Source organism: Vigna umbellata, chromosome 8 (genome assembly GCF_029865625.1).
Source record: "Vigna umbellata cultivar VRB3 chromosome 8, Vumbellata_1.0, whole genome shotgun sequence".
In the NCBI taxonomy this organism is placed as follows: Eukaryota; Viridiplantae; Streptophyta; class Magnoliopsida; order Fabales; family Fabaceae; genus Vigna; species Vigna umbellata.
Genome location: NC_142172.1, coordinates 47845513 through 47873402, shown reverse-complemented (window position 1 = coordinate 47873402; position 27890 = coordinate 47845513). Strand labels below are relative to the sequence as shown.

General features: G+C 32.9%; 4 protein-coding genes, 1 non-coding gene and 1 pseudogene across 7 annotated transcripts; 2 read left to right on the top strand and 4 right to left on the bottom strand.

Moving 5' to 3' along the window:
- Nucleotides 1-40: 40 nt before the first annotated feature.
- LOC124832734 (ras-related protein RABE1c) lies at nt 41-2987 on the bottom strand. Its single transcript, XM_047307011.2, has 8 exons — nt 2723-2987; nt 2346-2418; nt 1906-2006; nt 1388-1453; nt 1068-1165; nt 806-868; nt 642-734; nt 41-402 (listed from the first exon to the last, which is right to left on the bottom strand). The coding sequence occupies exons 1-8, from the start codon at nt 2793-2795 to the stop codon at nt 319-321; spliced, it is 651 nt and encodes a 216-aa protein (XP_047162967.1). The 5' UTR covers nt 2796-2987; the 3' UTR covers nt 41-318.
- Nucleotides 2988-5913: 2926 nt separating this feature from the next.
- On the bottom strand, nt 5914-8044 carry LOC124832712 (WUSCHEL-related homeobox 8-like). 2 transcript variants are annotated; one of them, XM_088095748.1, is made up of 3 exons: nt 7647-8044; nt 6487-7004; nt 5914-6295 (listed from the first exon to the last, which is right to left on the bottom strand). In XM_088095748.1, the coding sequence occupies exons 1-3, from the start codon at nt 7858-7860 to the stop codon at nt 6251-6253; spliced, it is 777 nt and encodes a 258-aa protein (XP_087951874.1). In that variant the 5' UTR covers nt 7861-8044; the 3' UTR covers nt 5914-6250. The 2 variants fall into 2 exon arrangements, with proteins under 2 accessions (XP_087951874.1, XP_047162941.1); XM_047306985.2 differs by having other exon boundaries at nt 6471-7004; nt 7647-8041.
- An 844-nt stretch (nt 8045-8888) lies between these two features.
- Nucleotides 8889-9458, bottom strand: LOC148194838 (berberine bridge enzyme-like 5 pseudogene; annotated as a pseudogene).
- A 2502-nt stretch (nt 9459-11960) lies between these two features.
- Nucleotides 11961-12032, top strand: TRNAC-GCA (transfer RNA cysteine (anticodon GCA)). The gene has a single exon. It is a non-coding gene; the product is annotated as a tRNA-Cys (tRNA).
- Nucleotides 12033-12545: 513 nt separating this feature from the next.
- On the bottom strand, nt 12546-17916 carry ABO1 (IKI3 family protein). Of its 2 annotated transcripts, XM_047307012.2 has the most exons (5): nt 17642-17916; nt 17199-17544; nt 13875-16899; nt 13173-13271; nt 12546-13068 (listed from the first exon to the last, which is right to left on the bottom strand). In XM_047307012.2, the coding sequence occupies exons 1-5, from the start codon at nt 17798-17800 to the stop codon at nt 12735-12737; spliced, it is 3963 nt and encodes a 1320-aa protein (XP_047162968.2). In that variant the 5' UTR covers nt 17801-17916; the 3' UTR covers nt 12546-12734. The 2 variants fall into 2 exon arrangements, with proteins under 2 accessions (XP_047162968.2, XP_047162969.1); XM_047307013.2 differs by lacking the exon at nt 17642-17916 and having other exon boundaries at nt 17203-17342.
- A 2227-nt stretch (nt 17917-20143) lies between these two features.
- OVA1 (methionyl-tRNA synthetase / methionine-tRNA ligase / MetRS (cpMetRS)) lies at nt 20144-27426 on the top strand. The gene is made up of 12 exons (XM_047307014.2): nt 20144-20565; nt 20763-20906; nt 21024-21173; nt 21430-21597; nt 22423-22547; nt 22834-22927; nt 23389-23487; nt 24536-24716; nt 24832-24947; nt 25789-25944; nt 26789-26917; nt 27052-27426. The coding sequence occupies exons 1-12, from the start codon at nt 20281-20283 to the stop codon at nt 27226-27228; spliced, it is 1824 nt and encodes a 607-aa protein (XP_047162970.1). The 5' UTR covers nt 20144-20280; the 3' UTR covers nt 27229-27426.
- Nucleotides 27427-27890: the final 464 nt, after the last annotated feature.

Genomic DNA, 27890 nt, shown 5'->3' with positions numbered 1-27890 from the left:
CAAAAACATTTGGACCGACATTTTGCAAATGATCAAGCTGTTGTGATAATCTATCCGCATCTAATCAAGATATCCTTTTTAAGAAGAGTCAGACTACAAATGAAAGAGAAAAATGAAGCAAATTAACTAGTCACAATAAATTCCACCAACTCAATGAGCAAAGAATTTAAAATATTAACTTTAAAACACGACATCTGCAGTTGGGAGATACGGAGGGTCAAATACATGCTCCCACTAATAATGACATCAGAATAACCTTAGCACCCAGATGAGTGCTATTGCAGAAACCTGCACCACTTGCTGCAGATACCATTCTTTTCATGAACCGCAGCAAGCCGACTTTTGTGCAGGGTCGCCACCACTGGCTGCCTGGTCAGGTTGGTTAATCTTGATGGTTTGAGGCTGAATCAACAGAGAAGAGAGTATGAATGCTCAGCAATTCATAAGACGCCACACAACTATTCACTAATTTCGAAACTTAGCATAAAGAAAATCCCAAATACTTCCTAACAATTATTTTTCTTCATGTACTTGGTTGGTACACACTGGAAAAATTTTAGTTTTTCGAAAAAAAAGAGCACCTGCATATCTCTGACGAAAAGGAAAAACAAAGGACATAGAGAAAAGAGTTGATAAATTACCTCAGCTCTTGAATCTGTGTCTGCAAGCCTTTGCTTGATATCTCTTGCTATTGAAAAGAAAACCTCTTCCACATTCATGTTGGTTTTTGCACTCTGCATGTTTTCTTTGATATAAATGTAATGAAATTACACATAACTGTAATGAAATTGTTATTGTCACTCACAGTTTCAAAGAACTTGATACCGTACTCATCAGCAAGTGCTTGACCTTTGGAGGTAGGTACAGCCTAGAGAATAAAAAGGAAAAAAAATTGTTTGTATCGAAATGCAGATAAAGAGACTACTTAATCTCATATCAGTAAACAAATACGGCTTGGGAAGCATGGAGTAAAAAATGCAATAGCTACTCAATCAACTAATGTCAAACCCTGGCCAACTAAGGATGTAAAATGTAAATAAAAAAGTACCCCACCACGATGTACATACCCTTTTACTTTCATCCATATCAGCCTTGTTGCCAACAAGTATCTTGTTTACATTGTCAGAAGCATGTTGTTCAATATTGCGAATCCAATTCCGAATATCTGGATAATAATAAACAAGATACATTGAAAATCAAAATTGCTAAATGTAAATGGGAGAAAAATAGGGAAAATACGAAATGGGGAAAATATACAGAAAATACAATTCATTGGGTCAACTAAAGCTGAAATGAGTCTACAGTAGTGCGTAAATATATCAAAAGAATGACATTCATTGAAATATCTTTTAACTTCCAAAATATCAGGTCAGGGAAAGGAAATTACTATTGAAAGATGCTTCATCAGTAACATCATAAACCAGCAAGATACCCATGGCTCCTCGGTAATAAGCTGCAACAGCATGTGACATTGTAAGACAAGTCTTCCTTTCATCAAAGATATGGAGCATGAAGTAAAAATTGATTTATCCAGAGTGTTTAAAATCAAGTAAAAAATGAACCTGACAGATTAAAGCATTGTGTCCCTCAATGAAAGTATAATACAAGCCAGTGTGCACTTTAGATTTACGAGTCCATGAATTAAATCACTATTCCTTCAAAACGTATAACTTCCACCCAAAAAAATTATTTTGTATGAATAATAACTTCACAAAACTTAACAGAGTTACCGTTAACACTTATAAAAATTATTTTCCTTCAAATTTACATTTTTATCAACCACAGATGAAATTACTTCAACTAACTTGTACAATAATGCATGTAAACACATGATATAATTACCTACCAAGAAGACAGCTGCCAATTATGAATTCACAGCAAGGTTACACAAGACAAAATCCATACCTGTGGTAATAGTTCTAAATCGCTCCTGACCAGCAGTATCCCAGATTTGTAACTTAATCCGTTTGCCATCCAGTTCAATGGTTCTTATCTTAAAATCGATGCTGCCACGGATTATTATAACAAAATTTTATTTTCAAAAACAAAAGGATACAGGTTTGGTTGTGTGCAAATATTTGTGTACACAAGAGACTAAACATACAGACAATTAGCTACCCCAACAACGAAAAATTGTCCATATTAAAAATGACATTCACTAAGCACTAATTTTTAAATGCGCTCCAGACATCAAGTCCCGACTTGCAATGCTTCCAAAAACCATAAAGAAGAAACAGAAGCATTACAGACAAAATAGTAAATAGATAAATGTAAGCATCCGGAAACAAGACAACAAAGTTTCAGAAGGGATAAACAAAAGAGGTGTCAGCAGATATTATACTAACCCAATAGTGGTGATAAAACTGGTTGTGAATGAACCATCAGAAAATCTCAAAAGGAGACAACTCTTCCCCACACCTACAATCATTTAAAGACATTAAAAAACAAACATAAAGAGCAAAACAAAACTAAAGTACAGAGCAGAGGCAACACTCCTTGTCCTATACTCAGCTATTTGAAACTATCTCCACAAAACACTAACTCCAATTCCGAAGGAAAACTTGCAATCACGCTTCTAAAAAGCGGTTTTCAGTGATGGAAAACGACGGCGTAAAGTTGAGAAAGGAAGGTGATAGATATATGAGAGAAAACGGCAACAGAATTGTAGCACAACGTTGAATCTGGGAAAGAAAAAGCGAAGGAAAAAGGGGGAATAACGAACCGCTGTCGCCAATAAGAAGGAGCTTGATGAGGTAATCGTAATCGGCACGAGCTCTGGCGGGTGCTGCTGCCATGGCTGAGTGAGAAAAATGCCCTAACGCGCGGAAGAGGGATCGGAAGGGAAATGGTTAGAAGAAGAAGGAAGCGGTGGGCGACATGGAAAGGGATCCAACACCAAATGTCTTTGCGTTTTCTCTCTCTGCGCCTATCATATCATCCCGTTACGTTTTGCCACCACACTTCTTCTTTCATGCTCCCGCCCACACCCTATTCTCCCCTCCCTCGCTTTCTTCTCTCTTCTTCCTCTTAATTATGCCTTCATTTTTATTAATTTTAAGTTATTCTTACTTTAATTAAAATGAATTAATAATATAGTTAATCTTGGAAATGACAATGATACACTTTTATAAATGTATTTTTGTTTCTAAAATTGGTTAAAGTATATCTTTAGATTTTAAGTCCATTTTGAAGTTTTTTTTTTCACCATTTTGTTTTTAAAAAATATTTTAATAAATGAAAAAAATATTTAAACTATTTAAGTCTTGATTTTTAAATTATATAAAAAAACTATTAAACATGATAATAACAATACAAAAATAATTTGTTATATATATTATTGCTTAATTTCTTAAAGTATAGAAAGTTTCTAAAATTAGAACATGTGTTTGGATATGGCGAATATTAATAACAGTTATTTGAAGAGAAAGTCTCACTCTGGTTTCAACTTGGTTGAGAAAGACATGGTCTGTGGCATGCAAAAAAAGATGAAAATAACAAGTGTTTTGAAGTGTTGTTTTGTATAAATAATTGATAATGGATTATTAATTATAATTGATTATTCATTTTTTATTTTTTATTTACTATAATTATTATAATAATCATGAATGATTAATAAATAATATATATATATATATATATATATAAATAAATAAATGGGGTTTGCTAATATACTTAAGTTCTTTTTTCAGGTAATATATTTTAGTAAACAAAAATACTTTCATAGATTATGGATTCTAAGTTTTAAGGTGAAGAATATTTGAATAATTTTTATTCTCAATACTAAAAAAAATCAAGAAACTTCCACATCATTACTCACCCATTTCTCATCCCTTATTCCTCTCAACCTTGTATCTTTTGTCTCTCTCACTTCAACGTTCTCTCTGTTTGTCATTCTTACAATAACCCTAATTGAAAAAATCATAAACACTCACCTAACCCTAATCCACCTTACTCGCTTATTCAATTTGTTTTTCTCTCATCTCCATCATCTTTCTCACTCACACGCATTAACTCGCGCGCAATTTGTTGTTTTTGCTATGCTCGTTCATTTGTTGTTTTCCACTTTAATTATAAAATAATAATGTTGATGTTGATTTTTAATTGGAAGGTTGTGTTATATCTTTTTCCTTCTGTTTGTTATTAAATTTCGTTTTTAAATTTTAGAATTATTATTTTATCTGAGATTTGATATTTTGACTATTAAGTTGTCCGAAAATATTTTCCAAAAGAGAAAAACCCTTGTGTGAAATGGGGATTCTAGAAGGGATAAGTCATTGTCCAGAAAATGGATTTCTGGAGTCAGCTCTTATTCTATAAACATATTTTCCTTTGAAAATAATATTTTGGAATATACTTTTCACATTCCTACATATAACCAACGTTAAAACACAACAAAAAAAATGAAGTTTTTGCACATGGTACTGAATGATTTAACAAGAACAAATTATTGAAAAGAGTTATGAACAGAAAAAATTATTCTTGCTGACTTTGTCCCCTTAGTCAGAAAATAGACCAGTGCACTTTCCTTTTCGAATGTTTAATAAGAATATTTTCATTTCATTTTTGTAAAAAGAATAAAAATATTCTACCAAATTACACATCTTTTAAATTTGAGTAAATTACAATATTTAGTAGTTTTCAAGATGAACTGCATTGATCAGAAATCAATAAGCTAGTCATAATGAGCCTTTTAGCTCTCAGTTAAACCAGAAAATTACTTTACAAAGTAAATCACATCATGTAAGTTTATTTTAAACAATTCACATCTAAACATGATGTTGTCATTATGATTTATCATTTGTCGCAAAAGTGAAATTAAGAAAAATACAATCCTCCAATCAAAAATCAACATTAACATTATCAATTCTTTTATTATTAAAGTGAAAAACAAATGAACAAAAGCAATAACAACAATTTGCGGTGTCGCGGGTTGTTGTGTGTGGATGAGAGAGACGATGGAGATGAGAGAGATGATGGAGATGAGAGAGAAACAATTTGGATTGGATAAGTAAGAAATGTGGATTAGGGTTAGGTGAATGTTTCTGATTTTTTTAGTTCGGATTGTAGGGATGATATATAGAATATTGAAGTGAGAGAAATTAAACAGAAATGGTTGAGAAGAATGAGAGAGAGGAGAGATAGCTCAGTAGGAATTTTGGGATTTTTTTTTTAGTTTTGTGAGTGAAAATTATTGAAATATCCTTGACCTTACAACTTATAATCCATAATATACGAGGAAACTTTTGTCTACCAAATCTCGGTACACTATGCTAAAAAATGTACCAACTGAAAAAATAACTTTATATATATATATAAAACAGTATATGCTTATAAAGATTTCTTTTATATCATCATTAAATCGTGCAAAATAAATTTGTTAAATTTACTTTAATCATCAATTATCACAAAAGGGTAGCAACCTCTCTTTTACATGATTGATACTTTTTTTGTTTGTTTACTATGCAAGATATATAAATGTATATAATTAGAAATGAAACATTTAACATAAAAATTTACTAAAATCCTACCTCAAATATATATTTTTTTTAAGAAAATTAAAATTAGGAAGAAGATAAAGTGCAATAAACTTTTTTATAAAAAAAACGATGATCGATTTAACCAATCATTACAACCTTACGATTAAGTTAAATAATAATTTACTACCACAAATCATCATGCAGTGTTATTTGTTTTAGGAATTTATTTTGAATTTTTTTAATCTTTTCACCAAAAGCAAACATTGTTTAAAACTAAAGTTACCATCAATTTTGTTGGTTAGAGTGATCAAGAGATCAGTTTTTCATTTTGAACCACAGAAAATAAGACAAACATTATAAGAACTTTGTCCATTAATTTAATCCACACCTACAAAGTAATTGAAGCATTTTCAGAAGAATTTAGAGAAAAATAAAGTGAAAGAACAAGTAGTAAATTAAAAGAACTTAATGGTATACAATCATGACAATGATTATGCATTATACAACAAGGTAGAAGATGTGACAGTAGAAAAGGGTGAAGTAGCTACCAAGAAGCCAACTAAACAATATGAAGTAGTAAAATTTTTATGCTATTCTGTGGACAGGTTTTCAGTAATAATGTTACAAAGATTAGTAAATATTACTACACTGAGTTCCAGTTTGTGATGAACTCATGAACAAAACCCCAAACAACACACTCACAATTCTTTGCAGATCACACTAAAAATCAGACCCCAGATTGCAATCTCCTGTTTGGTGGAACAAATTGTAGCTCACTGTTCCACCAACTTCCATTTTTCCACCTGCATACTCACTCCCTGCAAAAGAAACACAGAAAATAACAGGAGCAACCTTGAGGATGATCTGCTACAGTAGAAATATATAACCCCTTTTCAAATTTTTAGTTAAAAAATGTTGATTCATTTTATTTTCATTGATTGGTTCAGTAAAGATTGCTGATGAAGAATCAAAAAAGCCCAAGATGGTACATACTTGAATTTGACAGCACCTGATTAAAAAGAGAGACATGAGTCAAATTTCTTGTGGATTTCAAACTGCCATCTGATGGGAACATGGAATACGGCTTGTTGGAATCAGTGTTCAAGTACTGCAAATCAGAGTACACCTGAGGGTTCTGAAAGCACAGCTTTTCGGATCCTCCAGAAGTTGTTATGTTATGTTGAGACAGAAACTCCTCAGGTTTTGTCTTCTTATCCTTAGAATCAACCTCAGTGTCCACTTCTGATTCAGTGTTGCTAGGAGCCACATTTTGCAGTTTTCTTTTGGATCGAGCACGCCTATTCTGAAACCAGTTGTACACATTTGTTTCAGAAATTTGACCATGCTGGCCCAGCTCAGCAGTTATCTCTTTGATTTTTTCCTTGCTTGGAGTTCCATTTCCCTGATCAAATATACGTTCAAGAATCTGAAGCTGCACAGGTGTAGGTGTCCACCTTTGTCTTGATGTTATTTTGTGTCCACCAGATGTCAACAATGGATCACAGTACAGGTTTCCCAATCTAGCCCCTGATGAAGAAAACAGATCAAAACATCAATTTTCTGCAGATAACGCTGGATCAATAATCAACCAGGTTTTATATTTGATATTCAGAAAACTCCTCTATTGCAAATATCTGTCACTTTAAGTGTGACAGGATAAGATAATATTACTGGAATGAACTGAAAATGCAAGAAAATGAATCAGTAGTATTAAACATAACATACTGTTCTTAATCATAACATACTGTTCAAACATTTATAGAAATACCAATTAAAGCACGAAAGGTATGGTTCTTGCTTATGATTACAAATTTGAAATCCAATGTGCCCTGTGTATGGGGGGAAAAGGTGTGGCTGATGTTTTTTCCTGTCATTTTCTAGTTTGTTGAAACAGGCTGGCTTAAATAGTACAAAGTGGAAATACCAGAAAAATAATATTAACAATAAAAACAACAGTAGCAGTAATGGTACGTTGATAACTGGAATCCCATGAAACACGATTCAGATGAAAAAACAAACTGAGAAAAATGGTAAAGAGAAGATGAAAAGGTTATCAGTCAAAACAGCCAATAAGAAACAAGATACCATGAGAATTTGGTTATGTTAGAAGAAAATCTGGTATAGTTCATAATTATAACAGAAAGTAAGAAAGAAAAAAAGAAGATGAACCTGCAAGATCCTGCTGAGCTGAGAGTGTTCTGTGCATCTCAATAAGTTGGTCACAAATGGTGGCATAAACAGCAATCTGTTTCCTCAGAGTTTCCAACTGTTCATCAGTCATGACTTTGACATACATGAGCTCTCCGTTGGCGTCGACATTGACATTGTTGCCACTCTGCTGCCACCTCTGCAGCTGTTTCTGCAATTCCACCACGTTCACCATCTCTTTCTCTTTCTCTTCTGTCTTCTTTGTCTGTCTGTGACGATGATTGTGCTCTGAATTATGATGGTGTTGTTGATTTGATGAAGAGAGAGAATGAGAAAGAGAAGTCCACAAAGGTTGTCAGAAAAGGAGAAAGCGAGAGAAACAGACAAAAGATACAGACATTTTAAACGAGAAACTTGATCCTCTTTAACGCTGTGCCACATGTGACTCCTTCCTTCTTTATTCTTTATTTATATTATTTCTGCGGTGCCTACTTATTATAACCTCTTTTTATAATAAAAAATACAAAAATAGAAAAATATTGAATAATATTATTAAGAGAGGTAAAAATCTAGTACAGTAGAAACAACGTTATTCAAATCAAATTCCACGTTCAGACCTAAATTATGTAGCTTTTGTTTGGACCACTTCATGATTGTCCTACAATCTCCAACATGAGTGTTTTTCTTAATAATTTTATTTAAGTACTTCTCCAAATAAGATTACATTTTTCTTATTTATTTTAGTTTGTGTAAAAATTATAGCTTGCTGCAGTTTCTCTGACTTGTAAATTTATAAAAAAAAATATTAAAATAAATTAAAATTCAATTTTACTATTATTATTGAACTTGTTTTCATCAATGATAACATGTTCTTACCTCGTATCATTTCATATATTTTTTAATTAAATAATTTTTATTTTTATTTCCTAGTTTTAGATAACTATATTATTGGTATAATTTAAATTTTTTTATCTGATATTAAATGTAAGTCAATCTTAATAAGACAACATCTGGAGGAAGGAGATGGTCTTTGGTGAACCACGTATCCTCAACCGTCAGATATATTATATAATATTAAAAGGTTAGGATCTCTCACCTACTACCTATTAAGGTTAAAACTTAAGGTCAAAATCCAAAGGGAGTTGCTCCCTCCACCCCCACACATCTCTTCCTCCACCTCCCCTTTACTTTTTTGCCCCTTCTTCCACCTTTCCTTTACTATTTTGCCCCTCAGTAAAATTTTATTTTTAAAATTATTGTTTTTTAAGTTCTCTGCACATAATCTGATTTCTTCTTCAAGAATTTCTCAGGTGTATCATGCCTTTGAAGGAGAACATCAACCGAAGTTCCCACTGGAAAGTTGTCCCAAAACAACACCGAATCGATCCAACTCATTTCAATGCAGTCTTCACCAACCAAACCCAATTCAGGGAAGCTATCACTCATCACGCGAACCAAATCTTGAGCATTTCCAAGAAATAAGGCATTGAACTTGGCTCTGATTGTCTTCTGACCCTTCCTTTTGACAGCACTAAGAACCACTCTTATAAACAATCCATCATGTATTTTACCGGCAACATACTGCCATCGATGAACAACATCAGTAGCCCCTTGTTCCAATGTTTTTTTAACTCTAAAAACTGTGACAACCTCAGGGACGGGAACCAGCTTGATTTTCCACGACACAATGACCCCAAAGCTAGCACCCCCACCTCGTCTAATCCCCCAGAAAAGATCCTCCCCCATTTTCTTCCTGTCCAAGACTCTCCCTTCAGCATCCACAATCACAACATCCAAAACATGATCCACAAAAAGACCAAATTTTCTCATCATGTTTCCATACCCTCCCCCACTGATGTGTTCTTCTGCCACCTGCAATAAGCCACATATGACATCCTTCAACGGATGTCAACATCCGTTTAAGGCGAAACGGATGTCGACATCCGTTTTGCCTTAAACGGATGTTGACATCCGTTGAAGGATGTCATCCGTCCAGAGGCAGCGTTGCTTTTTCGTTTCGTTTTTATTTTATTTGTTTATTTTATTTACAGTAATTTATATTTAAATTTATAATTTTAAATGTTATATATGATAAACGGAAATGGAGAAATGGAGAAATGGAGAAGAAGCTTTACGGAAGAGAAAATGATAAACGGAAATGGAGAAATGGAGAAGAAGCTTTACGGAAGAGAGAAAGGTAAACGGAAATGGAAGAGAGGAAGATGTGCATAGAAGTAAATCAGAAGTTTTAAATAAATTAAAATATTAAAATAATAAAAATAAAAAATTTTAACTTTTGAGGATATAATTGTCATTTTAGAAGGATATAATTGGCATTTTAGAAAATTGGGGAGGTGGAGGAAGAGATGTGTGGGGGTGAAGGGAGCAACTCCCAAATCCAAATGCATACACATTCTTGTTGGGTTTGGTTTTTATTTTATTATATTTGAGGATGTTTCTTTTGCACCACACAGTTTTCTTTCTGCACTTTCAATTTTTCTATTTTTTATTTTTTCCTCTTCATAATAATAAATCGATAATACAATCAGGGAGAGCTAACTTGATAAAAAAAATTCGAGAGATGTGATAAGAATCGACAAGAAATTCGGTTAATTTTTTTTAGGGAAATAGTAATAAATAATCGTTTCATATGTAATTATATTTTAGACAAAAGTGAAATTAATTTTCCACCTCATAACTGTTTCTATATTAGTTAGTTCATGGTTGGTGCTTTTATATTCAAATTCTGCTTTGATAAAAAAAATTAAGCAAGTTTTTTACTTGAAATTATTGAACGAAAAAATTAAACAAATAAAAGAATGAAATAAAATATCGGAACCAATAATAAAATTTTTATACAAAATTTCATAATCAAATGTTTTCAAATATGATAATATTTCAGGCTTCATCGATAACATTTGAATTTTGAATTAATTTATAAATATTTCAAAATATAGTTTATTTCTAATTAGCTAGTTTATTATGTTTTAGGTTTCTGATAAAAAAAAAGTGTAACACCAAGTCAAGACCTTAGCCGATTTCTAATTGATTCTAAAGAAACCACGTTTGTTCCCTAGAAATGCTAACTTTGTTTTTAGGAAAATTTATATTTAATTAGATATGTTTAATTACATATTTGAAAATAAATATTAAATATTATTAAACTATAAATTAGTATAAACAGAATATGTATTTTTGTGCTATTTTCTAATTAAATAGCTGTATCCTTATCTATATAATTTTTTCGGTTGAAAGAAATAGTCATTTACAGTTTTTAAAACCATTATTATAAAAGTATTATTTGAAGTGTTTTTATTAATGTGGATATTATACATAGTGACTTTCATCATCACGATTTCCTTTCTTAATAAAATAAAGAAGCATAGCAGGAAGAAGCATAGCAGGAAGAAGCATTATCCTGATCATCGGATTTTTACATCCGTGCTGTTGTGATGCTGGTTGAGTATTTTGAAATTTAATTTTGTTGGTATTTATAGAATTTTGAAATGTTGTTAAATATAAAATTTATTGTTCACTAAATTTAAAAATTTGATTTTAGTGTAGTGTTATTGAATTTTGAAATCCAATTTTAATAGTGTTTATTAAATTTTGAAATTTGATGAAGTGTAAAATTTATATTATTTATTGAATTTTAAAAATTTTAAAATTCAATTTTAATTAAGAGTCATCCGTTTGAAATCTAATTTTATTAGTATTATCGTAATTAAATGTAAATTTTATGTTATTTATTGGATTTTAATATTTGATGTTGATTAAATGTCACCTTTAAATAAAGGAAAGAGTTGGGAAGTGCAGGATGCTGTGACTGCGGCTTAAATAAAAAGGGTGTGTGAAATATGGTTTTTAGCCTAATCAAGATCAAAGGGTAATTTAGGAATTTTAAAAAAATTGAGATAGTGGGAAGAAAAAAAAGGGGTGAAGAAGCCTAACTGATAGATGAGATTGTTATTAGTTCACTATTTTAAAAACACTTTACTGTCACTACATATTCCGCTGGTTGGTTCATACCAGACGCCAGCTGTTAATATGAATGGCATGACATGACATGACATTTTCAGTAACTAATCTTAAGGTTATTTTTATAAATCAATATAATTATTTAGTCATAAAAAAATCTATTAAAAGTGCATGAAAATAAACTTAAATTTACTATATTTTATGTTAAAAAAATATCATACAATTTGTTCAAATCCCATGTCAATTAGTTAATACATTTAAAATAATTTGCAAGCAATTGTTCCCGGTGGAAAGACCGGAATACTATTGTTCCGCATGTTTGTTCTTTTAAATATAGATAAGTATGTCTTCACGAACGGGTCCATAGCTCAGTGGTAGAGCATTTGACTGCAGATCAAGAGGTCACCGGTTCGAACCCGGTTGGGCCCTCACTTTTTTGTACATTAATTTTTCAGTGCTTATATCACATTTTTTATGTAGTCACTCTCACCTTATCATTCTATTATATATTTTTTGTATAGTAATAAAGTATACACATCTCTCAGTGGAGTCTTTTAAGAGCACAATTTCACAACTAATCTGAAACCCATGATAAAGAAACGTGTACCAACAAATTTCGAGAAATTGATACTATTAGACCAACTTGATCGTTAGGGGGTGGAACATCTGCTTTAGTTAGTGCTTGCTTTGAAATAACTATTTTCCCAACAGTTTCTATTAGTGATATATTATAGAGTACGCTAACATTGTTATGATAATCTTTCATTTCTTGAAAGACAAGAGACGTGTATTGAAACAATTGGCACATGCGATAAAATAATAGATAAAGGAATCGATTATCTCATTCTAATTCTTTCATTCATAGGAATTCTACGCACGAACAAGCTTTCCTCCTCTCCAATAATTAAAATAATGTATCGTTCAAATTCTTTTGATGATAAGTTTGATTTTTAAACGAAGGATGAACTGTCACTCAATTTTTATTCGTGTCTGAGGACAAGATTTGGTCACAACATTAAATATTTCCTTTATACTATTTCTAAAGTCTATCCACTCTCCTGTGAAACTAATCGATTTCTACAGCCAACAACATCAAATTGCATGTAGATACATCTAACTTAAACATGTTAATTAGCTATGTTCACTCGTATCGTAGGGCAAAAATACTTGAAGCCGCCACGAGAAAGCCTCTGAATTCCGAAGTTCACTCTTTACTTTTTGGACATATTGCTCCAACGTATGTGCATGCTCATTTATGGTATCGCTAGATATTGTATCTTCAGCTAATCTGACTGCTGCCATGTAAGATAATTGAAAGTTTTCCCCCATTAGCTGTAGCTTCCTACATGTTTCGCCCTCGCCAAACATCATGAGGGAAACCAACAAAGATTTCAGCTCACGTCTAGCTTCCACTGTTAGCGACATGCTTTTCAAATGCTCCACCAAGGCCATCTCTTCATCAGGACTACAACAAGGAATAAAAAACTATAAGTAGCGACTCGTGATTAACAAAAAAAATAGCAGAGGATGAGTGACAGGAGGAAACAATAAATTATCGTATCAAGATACCTCCCAGGACGGATTTTTCCTCTCTTCTTCTGACGCCTAGCGTCTCTTGCCTTGCTAGTAGCAGTTGAACTAAATGAAGCAGCAGAGCTTTTCCTGGTCCTGTTGATGAAATGAGGCACACAAATGAAACTTCACATATCAAAAGTACAACCTTTTCAATTTTCTGTGTGAAAAGAATAGTATGGTTCAATCTTGTTATTTATTTAATGAGATAGAAAGGATTAGGTATTTTTTACAATTCACTTTTAAGAAAACGTATGAAGAGTAACTCAATCATGGACACAATTGTTGTCCAGATAAAATAAAATGTAACATTACAAAGAGAGTTATAAATGCGGTAAGATGGATAAAAAAATATGCTTGAATGTGATAATGATTCTGTAACCCCCGAGAGGGGGTGGGAAAAGAAGTGTCAGACTTCACTCGCAAACAACAATGAGTTTCAATTACATGTCATTCTACATGAAGACAAAATAAATCGTTATCACAAATATTATGAAGTAGAGACTACAGTTGTAAAAACATAATAGCACACTGCCAGATTTTGCAGCAGCTCTGTAAACAGTATATTCATTTAATGCAAGGAAGACCAATTGAGTATCATGGCTGATTGGCTATGTTTGTTTTAACATGTTAAAAGGATAAGATAGTACATTCTAAAACTGGCAAATTAGAGATATATGGAACCAAGGAAGTACATACCCTGTGGTGTATGCACTCATTCCACTAAAATTACTGCTGGCTTCTGAAGCAGCATCATCATCAAGATCACTCGCTGCACGTTCCTCTGACTGGAGCTTTGCTGCAAGAAGTAATCTTCTCTGTCGAACAGCCAGGTATCGTGCCAAGTACTTCCCCACTTTCTCTATGCCTTCCTCATATTCACCAGTAACTGTGCTTGCACATTCCAAAGATGCATTCTTAACTGTCTCAATTAAGTCCTCTCTTCTGTGCATAAAAACAACCCTCAAAGCCTCCTCCCAGTCCCTTGCAGTAATCAACAAATTAACACCAGTGTTAACATCTCCACAGTACTCCAGGGCTATTTTGGCGGCCTCCCCAGGTTTACCAAGTGCTTGAAGTTCTTCACAGAGCTCGTTGGCAATAGACAGCATCTGATCCTTTCCCATATTAAGTAACCCAGCAACTGTAAGCACCCCGCTCCAGTTATTGATAGCTCGATAAGATTTCATAGCCTTATCCAGATTGAAACAGGATAAGTAAATTGTTGCGGCATCTTCAAAGCATTTTTCATCACTAAGATGATCCCCCCATGCCTCAAGGAATTGCATCTTCTCAGTGTGGCCAGTGAAAAGTTGAAGCGCCAATGGAAAGAGTTGAGGATTTTCTTTCACAAGTGCCATACAATCATCATAATAACAATCACCAGCAGAAACAAGGTGCCTGAGAGCTTTTTCAAACCTTTTCAGCTTAAGGTCAATATTATATTGCATTAATTGAGTAGGTAAACGCTCCAATTCCTGTAAGAATGGAAGAAACTCTTTTGGATCTTTCTGAGCATTTAATGCCACAATAGCTGCAAGATTTAAATCATAAAGACCCAAAGCAGCTTCGTAGACAGCATCAGAGTCAGCTAACCACAAAAGATGTTTCAAAGCTTCCTCAGCAGAAGGGTAAGACATTCTTCCCCGGTCATCAGCATGAGCCAATTCCTTGTCACGGATCACTTTTATTCTCTTTAAAGCATCTTCAAGTAATGGAGGATCACTACGAGCTAGAGTGGTCAAAATGCAAAGCTCCCTTGCTGGACTTTCTGTTATATGATCCTCAAGAGCTTTTCTTACAGCCATCAGAACAGAAGAAACCTTGTTACCGGCAGGACAATTTGAGGGGGACCCAACTAACGTATCATTAAGAACCTTAGGACAAGGGACAGAAACATAATTTTTGTATAGTTTCTCCATAATATTTTCATTCTTTACAGAACAAACAAACTCGGTTATGTAACCCAGATTGTTGACCTGCCTGACAATTTCAGAAGCTGACTGGGAAAATGCTTGCCACCCACAGTAATCAACAATTACGTTGAAATCTATTCTATGCCTTCTAACCATAAGTAGTGCATCTTTAAAGCGCTTTTGAACTAATGCATTGATAATGGAAACCAAAACCAACTTTCTTGGGTATATACATTCTAGGTTTCCCCGGGTAGTTTGCAGTATAATGGCAGCTTCATCCCCATGTAAAACTCCAATAATTTTAGCACCTCTCTCCCATATATTTATGTAACTTTCGTTTTCCTCTTTTTTTCTATTGCTAATCCGAACAAAGTTACTGTATTTTATATCTAATTCTCCATTAAATATGTCAGCAATGTCAACAATAAAAAGCAAATCATGTTTAGTTACAATAATTAAATGTGTGATAACTTGGTCGGCCAAATTTGAGTAAAATGAGAAGCTGCTGCAGTTGTTGCAAACTATACCCCCATTAACATGCAGTCTGCCAAGCTCATCCAATCCAAAAAGCAATTGTTTTGATGGGCCAGCACTGCCAATTAGCACTAAACTCATCCAAGGGCAAGCTGCCGAAAAACCTTGTTGTTCTTGAACTAAAGATCCTCTACTAATCCCAGCTTTAGATACATATTCTTGGATTTTCCCCCTAGAAAGTTGAAAGTATGCAGTTTGATTATTAGCAGGACATGAAGCAATGCCAATAACCAGATCTTCAAGGGTTTGTCCTTCTGAAACTGTTGTGTGCCATCCCGAACACGTTAGCAATCCTGGAATAACATCTTCAGAACATTCAAGTTCCACTTCGTGCAAATAGAAGCCTTGAAGTCCACCGACAGCTGATGTTTGAAATGAGTCACTACTGTGACTGAAACCATAATGTGAAACGGTTAATAGCTTATGGGAATCCAACCATTCAAGATGTAAAAGGGATCCAAGCACCAATTCTGTATGAGAGGCTTCAACATTGAACTCTTTCCCCTCTAGTTCTTCCCAGGTTTCAATTAATGGAAGCTCCACAACACACAAGCTACCATCTGAAAGAAATGCTGCTAACTGGTTCTTAGAGTTTTTACAGTATACTGCCATACCCCGGACATGAGAAGAAAATTTCAGGCTAAATAAAAACATAGGAGGTGGCATCAAGGACAAGGAGAGTGGGGTTACATGAATGTTGGAGCCATCAACGACTAGTGCAACGGAATTATCCATAACAGCCGTAATCCAAACAAAGTTAAAAACCGTGACCTGACCACCAAGAGTCCAGCAAATTAACTGCAGAGGCTTTGTCGGATTCCACATGAATCTGACTTCATCTCGCTTCAAGAATCTAATTTCATGCTTCAGGTACCAGTGGTTATTACTAAAACACCATATCCTTACAGCATCATAAGTTTTGCATTCAACAACACCGGCAAGAAGATCAGAACTGCAATTCCATTTCAGAAATTTTACTTTTGCGTCCACACTAAACCTGCTTCTCTCCAATCCGTTCCTCTCAAAGAAAACAATAGAGGAACATTCACTTTCATCTTTCCCATCACAAACAGCTGCAACTTTAGCACCGGTGGGCATCCACTCCAAAACTGCCCCCGCAAAATTTCTTGGTTCCGAAAAAGCAAGCAAATCCCCCGAATCTCGATCCCAAACCTTAATTTTTTTAAGCATAGAACCAGAATCGGACACATCACTCATGGTAGCAAAGTATTTCCCATCTCCTCGCCAAGACACAGGAAGAGAGTTCCCTTCACCTGAAAGCACAGAATGTTCACAATCCTAAACTAAACGTCACATAGAAACACAACTTAATCAAACAATAAAATTCACAAATCATGATACCAGTATAAATTCATTCTCTCTCTCATCTCAATTTCACCTCGTTTTTCTCCCTTTTTCACTACACAACTCGCTACAACTATAACTTTCTCTATATATGTCTTTCTTCTTTCCAGCCTTACATCCAAAAATTGAACATCTTCCGAACAATACAAATAGAATCAAAATAGTGCTAGAAGGCGTTGAAATTAAATTAGGGTTTCAGTGTCCTTACTTACGTGACAGTCGCCAGGAACATCATCGTGAAGCGGCGCTTCATACAACACGTCCCAATCGTGAGTCATCACCAAAAGCTGCGCAAAACCGGTGGTGACGGCAATTAGTTCTCCGTCAGGACTGAGAGACACAGCATTGACGCCGCCATCTAGCTGGCCAACGACTTGCGTTGCGCGAGAGCCGTCGTCCACGTTGTGAACCATGAGAAGGCCGTTGGAAGTTCCGATAAGAAGCGCTTCATTCTCCATGAGATAGTCGAAGGAGGTAATGGAATCTCCCGGCTCGAGGTCGACGGTAACGGCGTCTGCCGGTAGCGAAGCGTTACGGCTCCATACACCGGTTTCCTGCACAGAACAGAACACAACAAGAATCAGATTGATTAGAATGAAGGAAAATGAATGAGTGAGCAAATGAAAGTGGTGAATGGTGTTGAAGACGGACATGGAAAGAGGAGAGATGGGAAGTGTAAATGAGATTGTGAGAAGAGAGGAAGAAGATGCGGTTGCGCTCGATGTCGATGGTGGAGAACCGAACGGTTTCGTCGTTGGATTGAAGACGAAGTCCCAAAGGAACTTCCCAGAAGAGTTTCAAGTTGTTCATTGCTCAAACCCTTCGCCGCTTCTTTTCACTTCAGAGTAGGGTTTAACTTGGTTTCCGCAGCCCTGCTCCCCTTCTTTTTCCTCTTATTCTCCGACTCACAACACTGTTTATTATACCTTCTTCGTATAAATGTTGTTTTACATATAGATAGTTTTAATTCAGTACATATACGCGAGATTTTTTTTGTGTTTTTTTATATTGGTAAATATATTATATCAAGAATATTTAAATACATATTATATAATATTTAGAGGTTGAAGAAAAAAATAATGATAATATTTTTAAGTTTATAATTAAATTTTAAATATAATTAACATGAAAATTTATTCATAAGTTTAAAAGGTTAATATATATAAATGTAAATAAATAAATATTACAAAAATATAAAAGATACAACATATAAAAAATAAAAAGTAAACTCTCTCGTAATACAAATAATAAATTAAGAAAAATATATGTTTGATTATATTTGTTATGAATACAAATAAGTGTATGGACATATTGATTTAATGTAATTTGTTAAATTTGTATAATCATTCTATCGATTGATTTGTCTAATATTTAAGGTTTGATTCGTCTAATATATAATGTTAAACTCGTCTAATCAGTATATAGACACACTCATCTAATATATATTGTTACGTTTATGCAATAAACTTGTTTAATGCATTACAAGACACGTATAATCAAATAATAAATACAGTTGTTTAATGTGTATAGATAGAATGTACAATATGTGTATAATTGTTAGACACGTTTAATTACTGTATGGACAAACAAACACCAATAACGTGTGTTGCAAAATTTGTTTACTGAGTGGATGAATAAATTCACCACATGCTTATTCCTATACACTGTTTAATTAGTGTATGAAATAACTTGTTTTATGTTTAATGCACAAAATACATGTCTAATTAGTGTGTGGATAGACTGATTAAATGTATATGGTTAAACTTGTCTAAACAGTATATAATCAAGCTTCTGATATATATTGTAAGATGTATTTAATGAGTGATAGTCTAACGTATATTAATTGATTAATATATTATTTTTTTTATTGCTGAATTTTTATGAAAATATTATTTCATTAGAGTTGTTTTATATTTTATTATCAATGAACATATATTACTTTTTAAATAATATTATTTTAAAACATAAATGTAAAATATATTTTTTAAATTTAATTTTATTAAATGATTAAGTAATTACAAACCTTAAAAAGAAGTAATATAAAAAAGTAATATTTTAAATATAAATCATTATTTAACATAATAAATATGTTAGAAAAACTGTTAATTTTTTTAATGATAGTTAAAATATGATAAGGACATACATTTAAAAAATTATTTATTGATTTATTTCAAAAATCAATTTACTTAAAAAAAATTAAGAATGTAACGTGGATCAAAGTATATATTTTCAATTTATTATTTAAAAGAAATTGACTTAAGATATTCTATTATTTTTATAATGATTATTGATTGACAAAATAATTTCAAATATCATCAAGCTGTGCAGGAGATTAGAGTAAATTACTGTTTTAGTATATAAAAGTTTTTAATATTAAAAATAATTCATAATTTTTGTGAATTGATATATTTAAATAATAAATTTAATTGTTCATTTTGATATATATTTTTAAATATATTTATCATTATTATTGTTCGAATTAAACTATTAGATAGATATAATTGGAGTTTAAGATATTAGTTTTGAAAATTTTAAATTTAATAATCTAATGACAATAAAAAATGATTTAAAAAATAAAAAATAAAAAATAGAATTTATAATACCAGGGATAATGTTTTCTCTATTATATATATAAATATTTGAAATTAACTATTAAATATATAAATCTTTGAAATTAACTATTAAATACAATTTTAATATATAGATGTGATTAATGTAATTATTTATTAAGTAATATTAATTTAAATTTTACATACTAAAATACGAATAATATTTAATAATAAAAATATCTATATTATAATTTAATATAAATATTTTATTGTTGATAATTTTTCTTAAGATATTCTTTTTAAAGGATAATATTTTATAAAATAAAATTAAAATATATTTTTCAAAATTTAATTTTATAAGTAACTAAGTAATAAAATATCATAAAAAAATAACATGAAAAATATCATAAAAATATCAAATAATAAAAAAATTAACAATATAAAAAAATTAATGTAAAAGTGAGGATGTCAAAGTTTAGTTACTATGCAATTAATAATATACAATTTTTTTTCCTTCTATCAATTAATGGATGATTTGTTTTCACTAAGATGGATTTTATTTTCTTACATTCTTTTCTGTGTGGCACTTTGTTTTTGGAAACCCTGGATGATAGTGGATAGCTGAAAATTTAGGGGTTATATTCAACACTGATGTTAATGCTATCCGTTGGAAAGGATGGACATGGCATAAGACCCCTGTGAACGAACCACCAAAACAGTGAAACCTCAGAATCTGAAGTCATGGCAGTGAGAATAAACTGCTCCATTCAAAATACCCTTTCTCTCCTTAACCCTCCCCTCTCTTCCCTCCGTTTCAGAGCTTCTCCTCTGAAGCTGAATCCCCATTTCCGTTTTGGTCAAAATCCCTCTCGAGGAGCTTTGTTCTGCACCTACGCCACCACAGATATCACTCCCTCAAATGCCGAACCCTTTGTCCTCACCACTCCTCTCTACTACGTCAATGCCCCTCCTCACATGGGTAGCGCTTACACCACCATCGCTGCTGATGCCATTGCTCGCTTCCAGGTGAATTTCCTCACCCTCTTCGATTTTAGTTTAACTTAAGTAACTTTGGCTCAATTCCAGAAATGGGTTGAGTTTGGAAATTGGGATAACCTGGCGTAGGATTAGAGATATCTTTTTGATGAGTTTAAAGCAAGTTGGTGTTTTAACTGTTTATTGTCTCCTATTACATAATGTAAGGGGTTTGCGTAATTTTACAGCGGTTATTGGGAAAAAAAGTTATATTTATTACTGGCACGGATGAGCACGGGGAGAAAATTGCAACTGCTGCAATGGCTCAGGGTTCAACTCCTCCTGACCATTGCAATCTCATATCTCAATCTTACAAGGCGCTTTGGAAAGATGTAACTTGATTCTTATTTTTTCCTGGAATTTTGTCATCTTTTTTTAGGTGTATTTTTGAATATTCATAAATATTTTACAATTTTCTTGATATTATTTTTATTATTGGTTGATTGCAGTTAGATATTTCTTATGATAAGTTCATCAGAACAACTGATAGCAAGCATGAAGCAATTGTGAAGGAATTCTACTCAAGAGTGCTTGACAATGGTGACATCTATCGAGCTGATTATGACGGACTTTATTGTGTTAACTGTGAGGAATATAAGGTGATAGTTTGAACTTGTAAGTTGTAGTTCTGGCTAGCAACGTTTCATGTCTAGTTTCTGTTGGCTCTTTTTGTTGAAGGGTCTGTGTAAGTCATGTGCAACGGCTGGTAATCGTTTTGTTAACAATTTTTAATAAATGGGAAAATAGATAGCTTTCTCTGATGATGGAAAATTTTGATTGAGCTTGTTGCCTTCCAAAGATTTACCGTTTTAGTTTCATGACTTTACTTTAAGAATGCATTGCTATCTGGTGCAGGATGAGAAAGAACTGCTTGATAATGATTGTTGTCCAGTGCACCTAAAGCCTTGTGTTTCAAGGAAAGAGGACAATTACTTCTTTGCATTGTCAAAATATCAGAAGGCATTGGAGGAAACACTAAACAAAAATCCTAATTTTGTGCAACCATCATTCCGTTTGAATGAGGTATGGCAACGGGGAGTTTGTTTTTCTCTTGTATTTCTGTCTGTTACCTTTTAAGTATGGTGCACTTTGTGCTGTCTCCAATTTTATTTTCAGAACATACCTGATACATTCACTTGAGAAGATTCAGAACGGACTTATATGATCTTAAGATTCACAATTATAGAATGGATCAGTTATGGTATACTTGAACTTATTTTAGATTTCTCTAGTATTGGAGCTTGAGTTGATAACATGCCCAGCCTATTACCACTCGAGAGTCCTACCATGATGTTGGACCTAACCAATTAGAATCGTAATATTTCAAAGGCATTAAAAAATTATATTTCTGTAACCGACAACATTTTAACATGACTTTATATGTTATATGTTTTTAAGGTCATGTTATTACCCACAAAAGTTTGCAAATGTCCAGGAACAGTTCTTTTTCTCACGTGGAACATGGGCATGGATACTCTAAGATTCTACTCGGACCTTAATATTGTCATCCCTAACTTTTGAGGACTTGGTTACAGTACAAGTTATTCAACATAAACTCTGATCCAGATATTTTTCTATATTAATTGGATATGAATTTGATGACATACTGTTAAAAAAATGTAAATACCAAGCCGTTTGATCTGGTTTGTTGATACAATACCACCCCCTCCTTTATCCTGCCGTACATGGTGGCCCATAAATAGTGTAATAATGCTTTATACCAGATTCATCTATGTATGAGACGTAGGTATCTAATGAACTGCAACTTATTCCTTTTTGGAGAATCTGAACTTGATTTTATTTTATGGTACTGTGCTTAACAATTAATTTCCTCTACAAATTTCCAAGGTTCAAAGCTGGATAAAAAGTGGCTTGAGGGACTTTTCCATTTCCCGAGCATCAGTTGATTGGGGCATTCCTGTTCCTGATGACAAGAGCCAGACTATATATGTTTGGTTTGATGCTTTACTAGGGTAAGAAATATATATTTATAGTTTGTGCATGCTTCCCTAATTTCCCCTGGCTGCATTCTATATTTTTGTTGTTTCTGTCTATTATAATCAATAATTTTAGTTTGTTTATTGCTGGAAATGCATTGCCGAAATTTCTGGAAGTTCACAACCATTTGTTTGGTAAAAAAGATAAAGAAAAGTTTGGATTTCTGCTATTCTGCCAAATATTCTTTAACTAATACAGTTGCTAGTTACCTTTCTAAACTTTTGTTGAATATGTTTTGTTTTCCCTCTTTCATATTTGCAGATATATATCTGCACTATCTGATGATCAAGAGCAACCTGATTTACTAAAATCTGTTTCTTCAGGTTGGCCAGCTTCACTGCACTTGATTGGTAAGGTATGTCATCTGTGTTCTTTCCTATTTTTTTAGTAAACTTGATTTATTGAAGGCAATTTATGTACTTATTGGGTACATTTTGTACCACATGCTTCCATCTATGCATCATTCTCTTATTTGTTTGTGTGTGGGAGGCTGCACAATTTGTTCCAACTTGCATTGAGTTGTCTTTTGATGAGATGCTACCTTTTTTGCATGGTTTATCGCTGCGTCATAAAAATGGGAACTTTTGATTTAAGCATTTGTTTGCTTTATATGTTTTAATATTTTTGCCAAAAAATATAACATGTCAATTTTTTTGTTAAACTTTTTAGTTTCTACTGAAGCATCTGAATTCTTGCGATGGTTTTGCAACCTTTGATGTATGTTAATTAATGGATTTCTTATGAGTATTAAAAGAGATGAATGAATAGCCAAAACATTGAGTTTCTATATATCTTTAATATCTTTTCACTCTGTAGGATATTCTACGCTTCCATGCTGTTTATTGGCCAGCTATGCTAATGTCAGCTGGACTAAGCCTTCCTAAAAGGGTATTTGGCCATGGATTCTTGACAAAGGTATTTGTAGTTGAACTTATTTATTATCTAATATTTCGCCTTGAGGTAACTACAATGGTACAGTTTTGGCCTTGAGGACAAGGCTATTCATTTCCTGGGGAGCCTTCATAGACCTATGAAGGGTTTTGTGAGAAGATTCATCAGATTTGAACTATTAGTGTCTGTGCAGTATTTGTGTCCTTCGGTAGTTATGGATCTGAATTTTTATTGTTTTTGAAGTAGTTGTGTCTTCAGTAAATTATGGATGTGTTTCAGTTATAGTGTTATATATTTTTAGTTAAACATATAATTTAGTCTCTATATGTGTCATGAATTCTTAATCTGATCACTCTATATACATAAAAATGTATGAAACTGGTCCCTATATATATGCAAACATGACGGGTTTGATCCCTTCTGCCATGTTGATTGTTAAATTGCTTACATATTCATAATTTTGCCACTATACATATGGCACATTCTTAATTTGGTCTCTACAATAGGCATCGAATTAAGAATGTGTAAGTGGGGGCAGCACCAAACTGGTAACGTCTATGGGTATTGTGATCAATTTAATTAGTTTTACATATGAATAACGAACCGAGAATCCATCACTCATAAGGACTACATTATCATGTTTTTCTTGTATGTTTTGTGACAGATCCATAGAGTAGGATGTAGCCACTGTGTCAGTTTGTTGTTCATGCTGTTTTGAAGAAGGAAACTCCATGTATGGAGGAAACCTTGTGTAATATTTATGTACTATTCTTCGAACTTGGTGAACAAGTAAACGAGTTGTTAGAGGCTACCTAGATTCTTTGCATATCTAACGACTCTACCTGCCCAGAACATTGCATTCTTGTCTTAACTTTTTACTATTTTCTTGTTTAATTCTTGAGCCAAAATACATTCAATTCAATTCAAATTGGAATAAATTTACAATAACTGTAGTTCTTCGCAAAAGGTTGAAAGCTAAGCTTGGCAATTTGAGACAGTGTAAAGTTTCATAAATCTGTTTCTTATATTAATTTCATTTCATGCAGCAATGCTTTTTATTTTGAAATGTTAGGATGGCATGAAGATGGGCAAGTCACTAGGGAATACACTTGAACCAAATGATTTGGTTGATAAGTTTGGGACAGATGCAGTTAGATACTTCTTCCTCAGAGAGGTGGAATTTGGCAGTGATGGAGATTATTCAGAGGAACGCTTCATCAATATTGTCAATGCGCATCTTGCCAATACAGTTGGTATTTAAAGTTTGCTTTGTTCCTTGTAATATTTAGTAACCAATTGATTTTTTCCTTCTTTCTATTATGATTATAATGCAAAATGTGATGTGTATTTCCTTCACTATTTTGGCAGGAAATCTTCTTAATCGAACACTAGGGCTTCTAAAAAAGAACTGCCAATCAATTCTGGTAGTGGATTCCACCACGGCTGCTGAAGGAAATTCATTCAAGGACAATGTAGAGAATCTGGTAAAACCTCTTTGTAAACTATATTTCTAAATCTATAAATTCAATTTTTAATTTTAAAGCATGTCACAGTTCAGCAGTTTAAGGTAATGCTACCTGTGAATTCAATAACTAGGGAAACCCTCTCTAGCATATTTTTTTGACCTGGTGATGAATGCTACTTGGCTGCATGGTAGCTTTATTGTAACTTGTAATCATTATTCAGAATGCTAGGAATTTCAAATTGAAATATATTGTTTTCACATTCAGTAGGAGACCACTTTGGATTTGAAAGTGGATGTTAACTACTTTGATTTTATCCTGTGTTCTAGGTATTTGGACACAATAAAATAAATATTTGGCATTTAACAATATATTTCAATAATAATCCAGAAAAAATGAAAAAGGAGGCAAAATATGGCATTTAACATTGATGGGTGTCAGAGGCTAGCTAGATACAATTCTGCATATCCAAGGACCCCACCTGAGGCATTTATATTTTTGTCATTTTTTTGTTATATACCATATGAATCTGGAGAACACGCCCTCAATAACAAACTATGAGGGGAGATGAATCAATACTTATCCAATGCGCATCCTATACTACTCAATTTGAGACTTATGTACCCTATAATACCGAAGTCCCTATCATATAAAATGATTTGTTTACAGGTTACATCATTAGAACTTTTATTGTATACTCTGTTTCAAATTTCAAAATAGCAGTCCGACCCTTGGTTTATTATCGAATCTCCGTAGTAGCTGGTTTGACAAAATTCTAAAGCTATTCTTTTTGCGGCTGTTCATAAGTTATGGTAGGAGTTGGCAGTGACTTAAAGTTTACGAATGTTTACTATGTCTGTAGGTTGATAAAGCTCGCATTCACTATGAAAATCTCTCCTTGTCATCAGCTTGTGAGGCTGTTCTGGAGATTGGGAATGTTGGTAATTCCTATATGGATCAGCGTGCGCCATGGTCTCTCTTTAAGCAAGGAGATACTGCTGCTGAAGCAGCTGCTAAGGTAATTTGTTGGATCCTTTTGTATGAAATAGTGCATTTTTATTTTTAATTACATATTAGGTTGGTAAAAGTCTAAACATGATATATTGTTTTCTGTTAAATATCAAACTTCGAATGCTACCAGGAAACAGAACAATGGGTTAAGTTTGTTTCATCCCTTACAAATTAGACAATATTCATTTTTAGTCCCTTATTTATGAAAATGTGTTAGATGTGGTCCGTGTCCAACACAAAAAGATAACCCTTTTAGTTTCTCTCATTTATTGATAGAAGGACCATATGATACATTACTTTATTTGTAGTGATTAAGAGCATATTTAACCTAAAAAGGTTCCATCATCATAATATTTTAAGTTATTACATATTCCATAATTGTTTTCAGCATTATTTAAAATATCATACAGGGTCAATTTGAATAAACTTTTCAATAAGTATTTATAGGAGCAGAAAAGAAGAAGCTAAAACGAATTAAACTTTTCTCACAAGTTAAAATCAACTTGTACATCTTAACTTTAGGAAAAATTACAGTAGAAAGCTTTTATTAAAGTTGAAGCGCACAAGTTTGTTGTATTGTAACTCAAAAGAGCAATTTAATTCATTTTACCTTAATTTCTATTTTTAAGTACTTAGTCAGAAATTTAATTAAGTTCATGGACATCCAAACTCCTTAACTGACAATTATCAATTTTGAACTTTTTTTCCTTTCTTTAAACAAGTATAATACTCTTGATGAGCGTGTTGTTGAATGATAAAAAGTAACATAAAATCAATGTGTCATCTTAGTTTTGATGCTGTTAAAGATAAGCAAATGCCATAGCAATAATTTTTTTATGATGCTGGAGCAGGACCTTGTAATTATATTGGAGACGGTGAGGATTATTGCTATTGCGCTATTTCCTGTTACACCAAGCTTGAGTTGGAGAATATATGAACAACTTGGCTATTCCAGGGACCAATTTGATGCAGCAACCTGGGTCTCTTTCTCTCTCTCATATCATAAACATGCACACTCAAACCAGATTTTTTTCACATACACACGACTTATTCATGGATTTGAACAATATGTTCTGCTACCTATCTGATTTAAGTAAATTGTTTGACTTTATAGAGAGACACCAAGTGGGGTGGACTTAAGGGTGGCCAAGTGATGGCTCAACCTAAACCAGTCTTTGCTAGGATTGAAATCCAAACTGAAGTGGAAGACAAAGGCAAAGGGGTTTCAGTTGGTAAGACTGTGAAAAGCAAAGGGAAGTTGAAGCAAGCTCAAGAAGTCGCTGGAGCTTAGATACCATGTTTGATGTCTTTCCCCTTTCTGAATTGTTATTGTTTTCTCTAACTCAGCTTCATGTAAAAACCAATTCTTTTGCTTATTTATGTACACAAACATTTAGATACATACATGTGCAAGAAGGTAGCATGAGCACATATAAATTTTGAACAAATTTTTGTTTTTGGAAATAAATTTGGAGTGCATCATTTTTAATGCTCGATGTACATCATCATCATCATTCATCAACTACAGGTGTCAATAAAGTTCACCTTCAACCTTCTGTCCTTCACAGAGATTGGCGCTGTTAACTTCCTAATGAAATAAAAATATTTTTTCATTTAAATTCAAACTTAATTTTACTGTTGCAAAACTAGGATGTTTGTGTTAAAGTTTTGAAAGCACTTTTTTCAAATTTCAATGCAAATTTTAATACTATAAATGAAGGAAAAAACATTGGTTCTAAATTCAAAATAATTTCTACTTAGTTAACCATAATCTTTTTTATTCTATATATTACCTGTATAGGAAAATCATACTTGAATGAATGATTGCACATGTATTAATGATTTAATAAATACTGAAATATAATTTGGTATGCTGTGTTCAGAGGTTTTGTTTACGTTCAAATCTTATATCGCTTGTATATATGAACACGTGCTGAATGACACGTGGGGTTG

Coding starts and splice junctions, on each gene's coding strand:
- LOC124832734 (XM_047307011.2), bottom strand. CDS start 2,795: ATGGCAGCAGCACCCGCCAGAGCTCGTGCCGATTACGATTACCTCATC. Junction 869..1,067: donor ATATGGATGAAAGTAAAAGG/GTATGTACATCG, acceptor TTTATTCTCTAG/GCTGTACCTACCTCCAAAGG. Junction 735..805: donor GTATCAAGTTCTTTGAAACT/GTGAGTGACAAT, acceptor GAAAACATGCAG/AGTGCAAAAACCAACATGAA.
- LOC124832712 (XM_047306985.2), bottom strand. CDS start 7,860: ATGGTGAACGTGGTGGAATTGCAGAAACAGCTGCAGAGGTGGCAGCAG. Junction 7,005..7,646: donor AGCTCAGCAGGATCTTGCAG/GTTCATCTTCTT, acceptor TTTCTTCATCAG/GGGCTAGATTGGGAAACCTG. Junction 6,296..6,470: donor TCAGGTGCTGTCAAATTCAA/GTATGTACCATC, acceptor TTTCTTTTGCAG/GGAGTGAGTATGCAGGTGGA.
- ABO1 (XM_047307012.2), bottom strand. CDS start 17,800: ATGAACAACTTGAAACTCTTCTGGGAAGTTCCTTTGGGACTTCGTCTT. Junction 16,900..17,198: donor TCCTGGCGACTGTCACGTAA/GTAAGGACACTG, acceptor CTGTGCTTTCAG/GTGAAGGGAACTCTCTTCCT. Junction 13,272..13,874: donor ATGAGTGCATACACCACAGG/GTATGTACTTCC, acceptor TTTCATCAACAG/GACCAGGAAAAGCTCTGCTG.
- OVA1 (XM_047307014.2), top strand. CDS start 20,281: ATGGCAGTGAGAATAAACTGCTCCATTCAAAATACCCTTTCTCTCCTT. Junction 20,566..20,762: donor ATGCCATTGCTCGCTTCCAG/GTGAATTTCCTC, acceptor GTAATTTTACAG/CGGTTATTGGGAAAAAAAGT. Junction 23,488..24,535: donor GCCATGGATTCTTGACAAAG/GTATTTGTAGTT, acceptor TTGAAATGTTAG/GATGGCATGAAGATGGGCAA.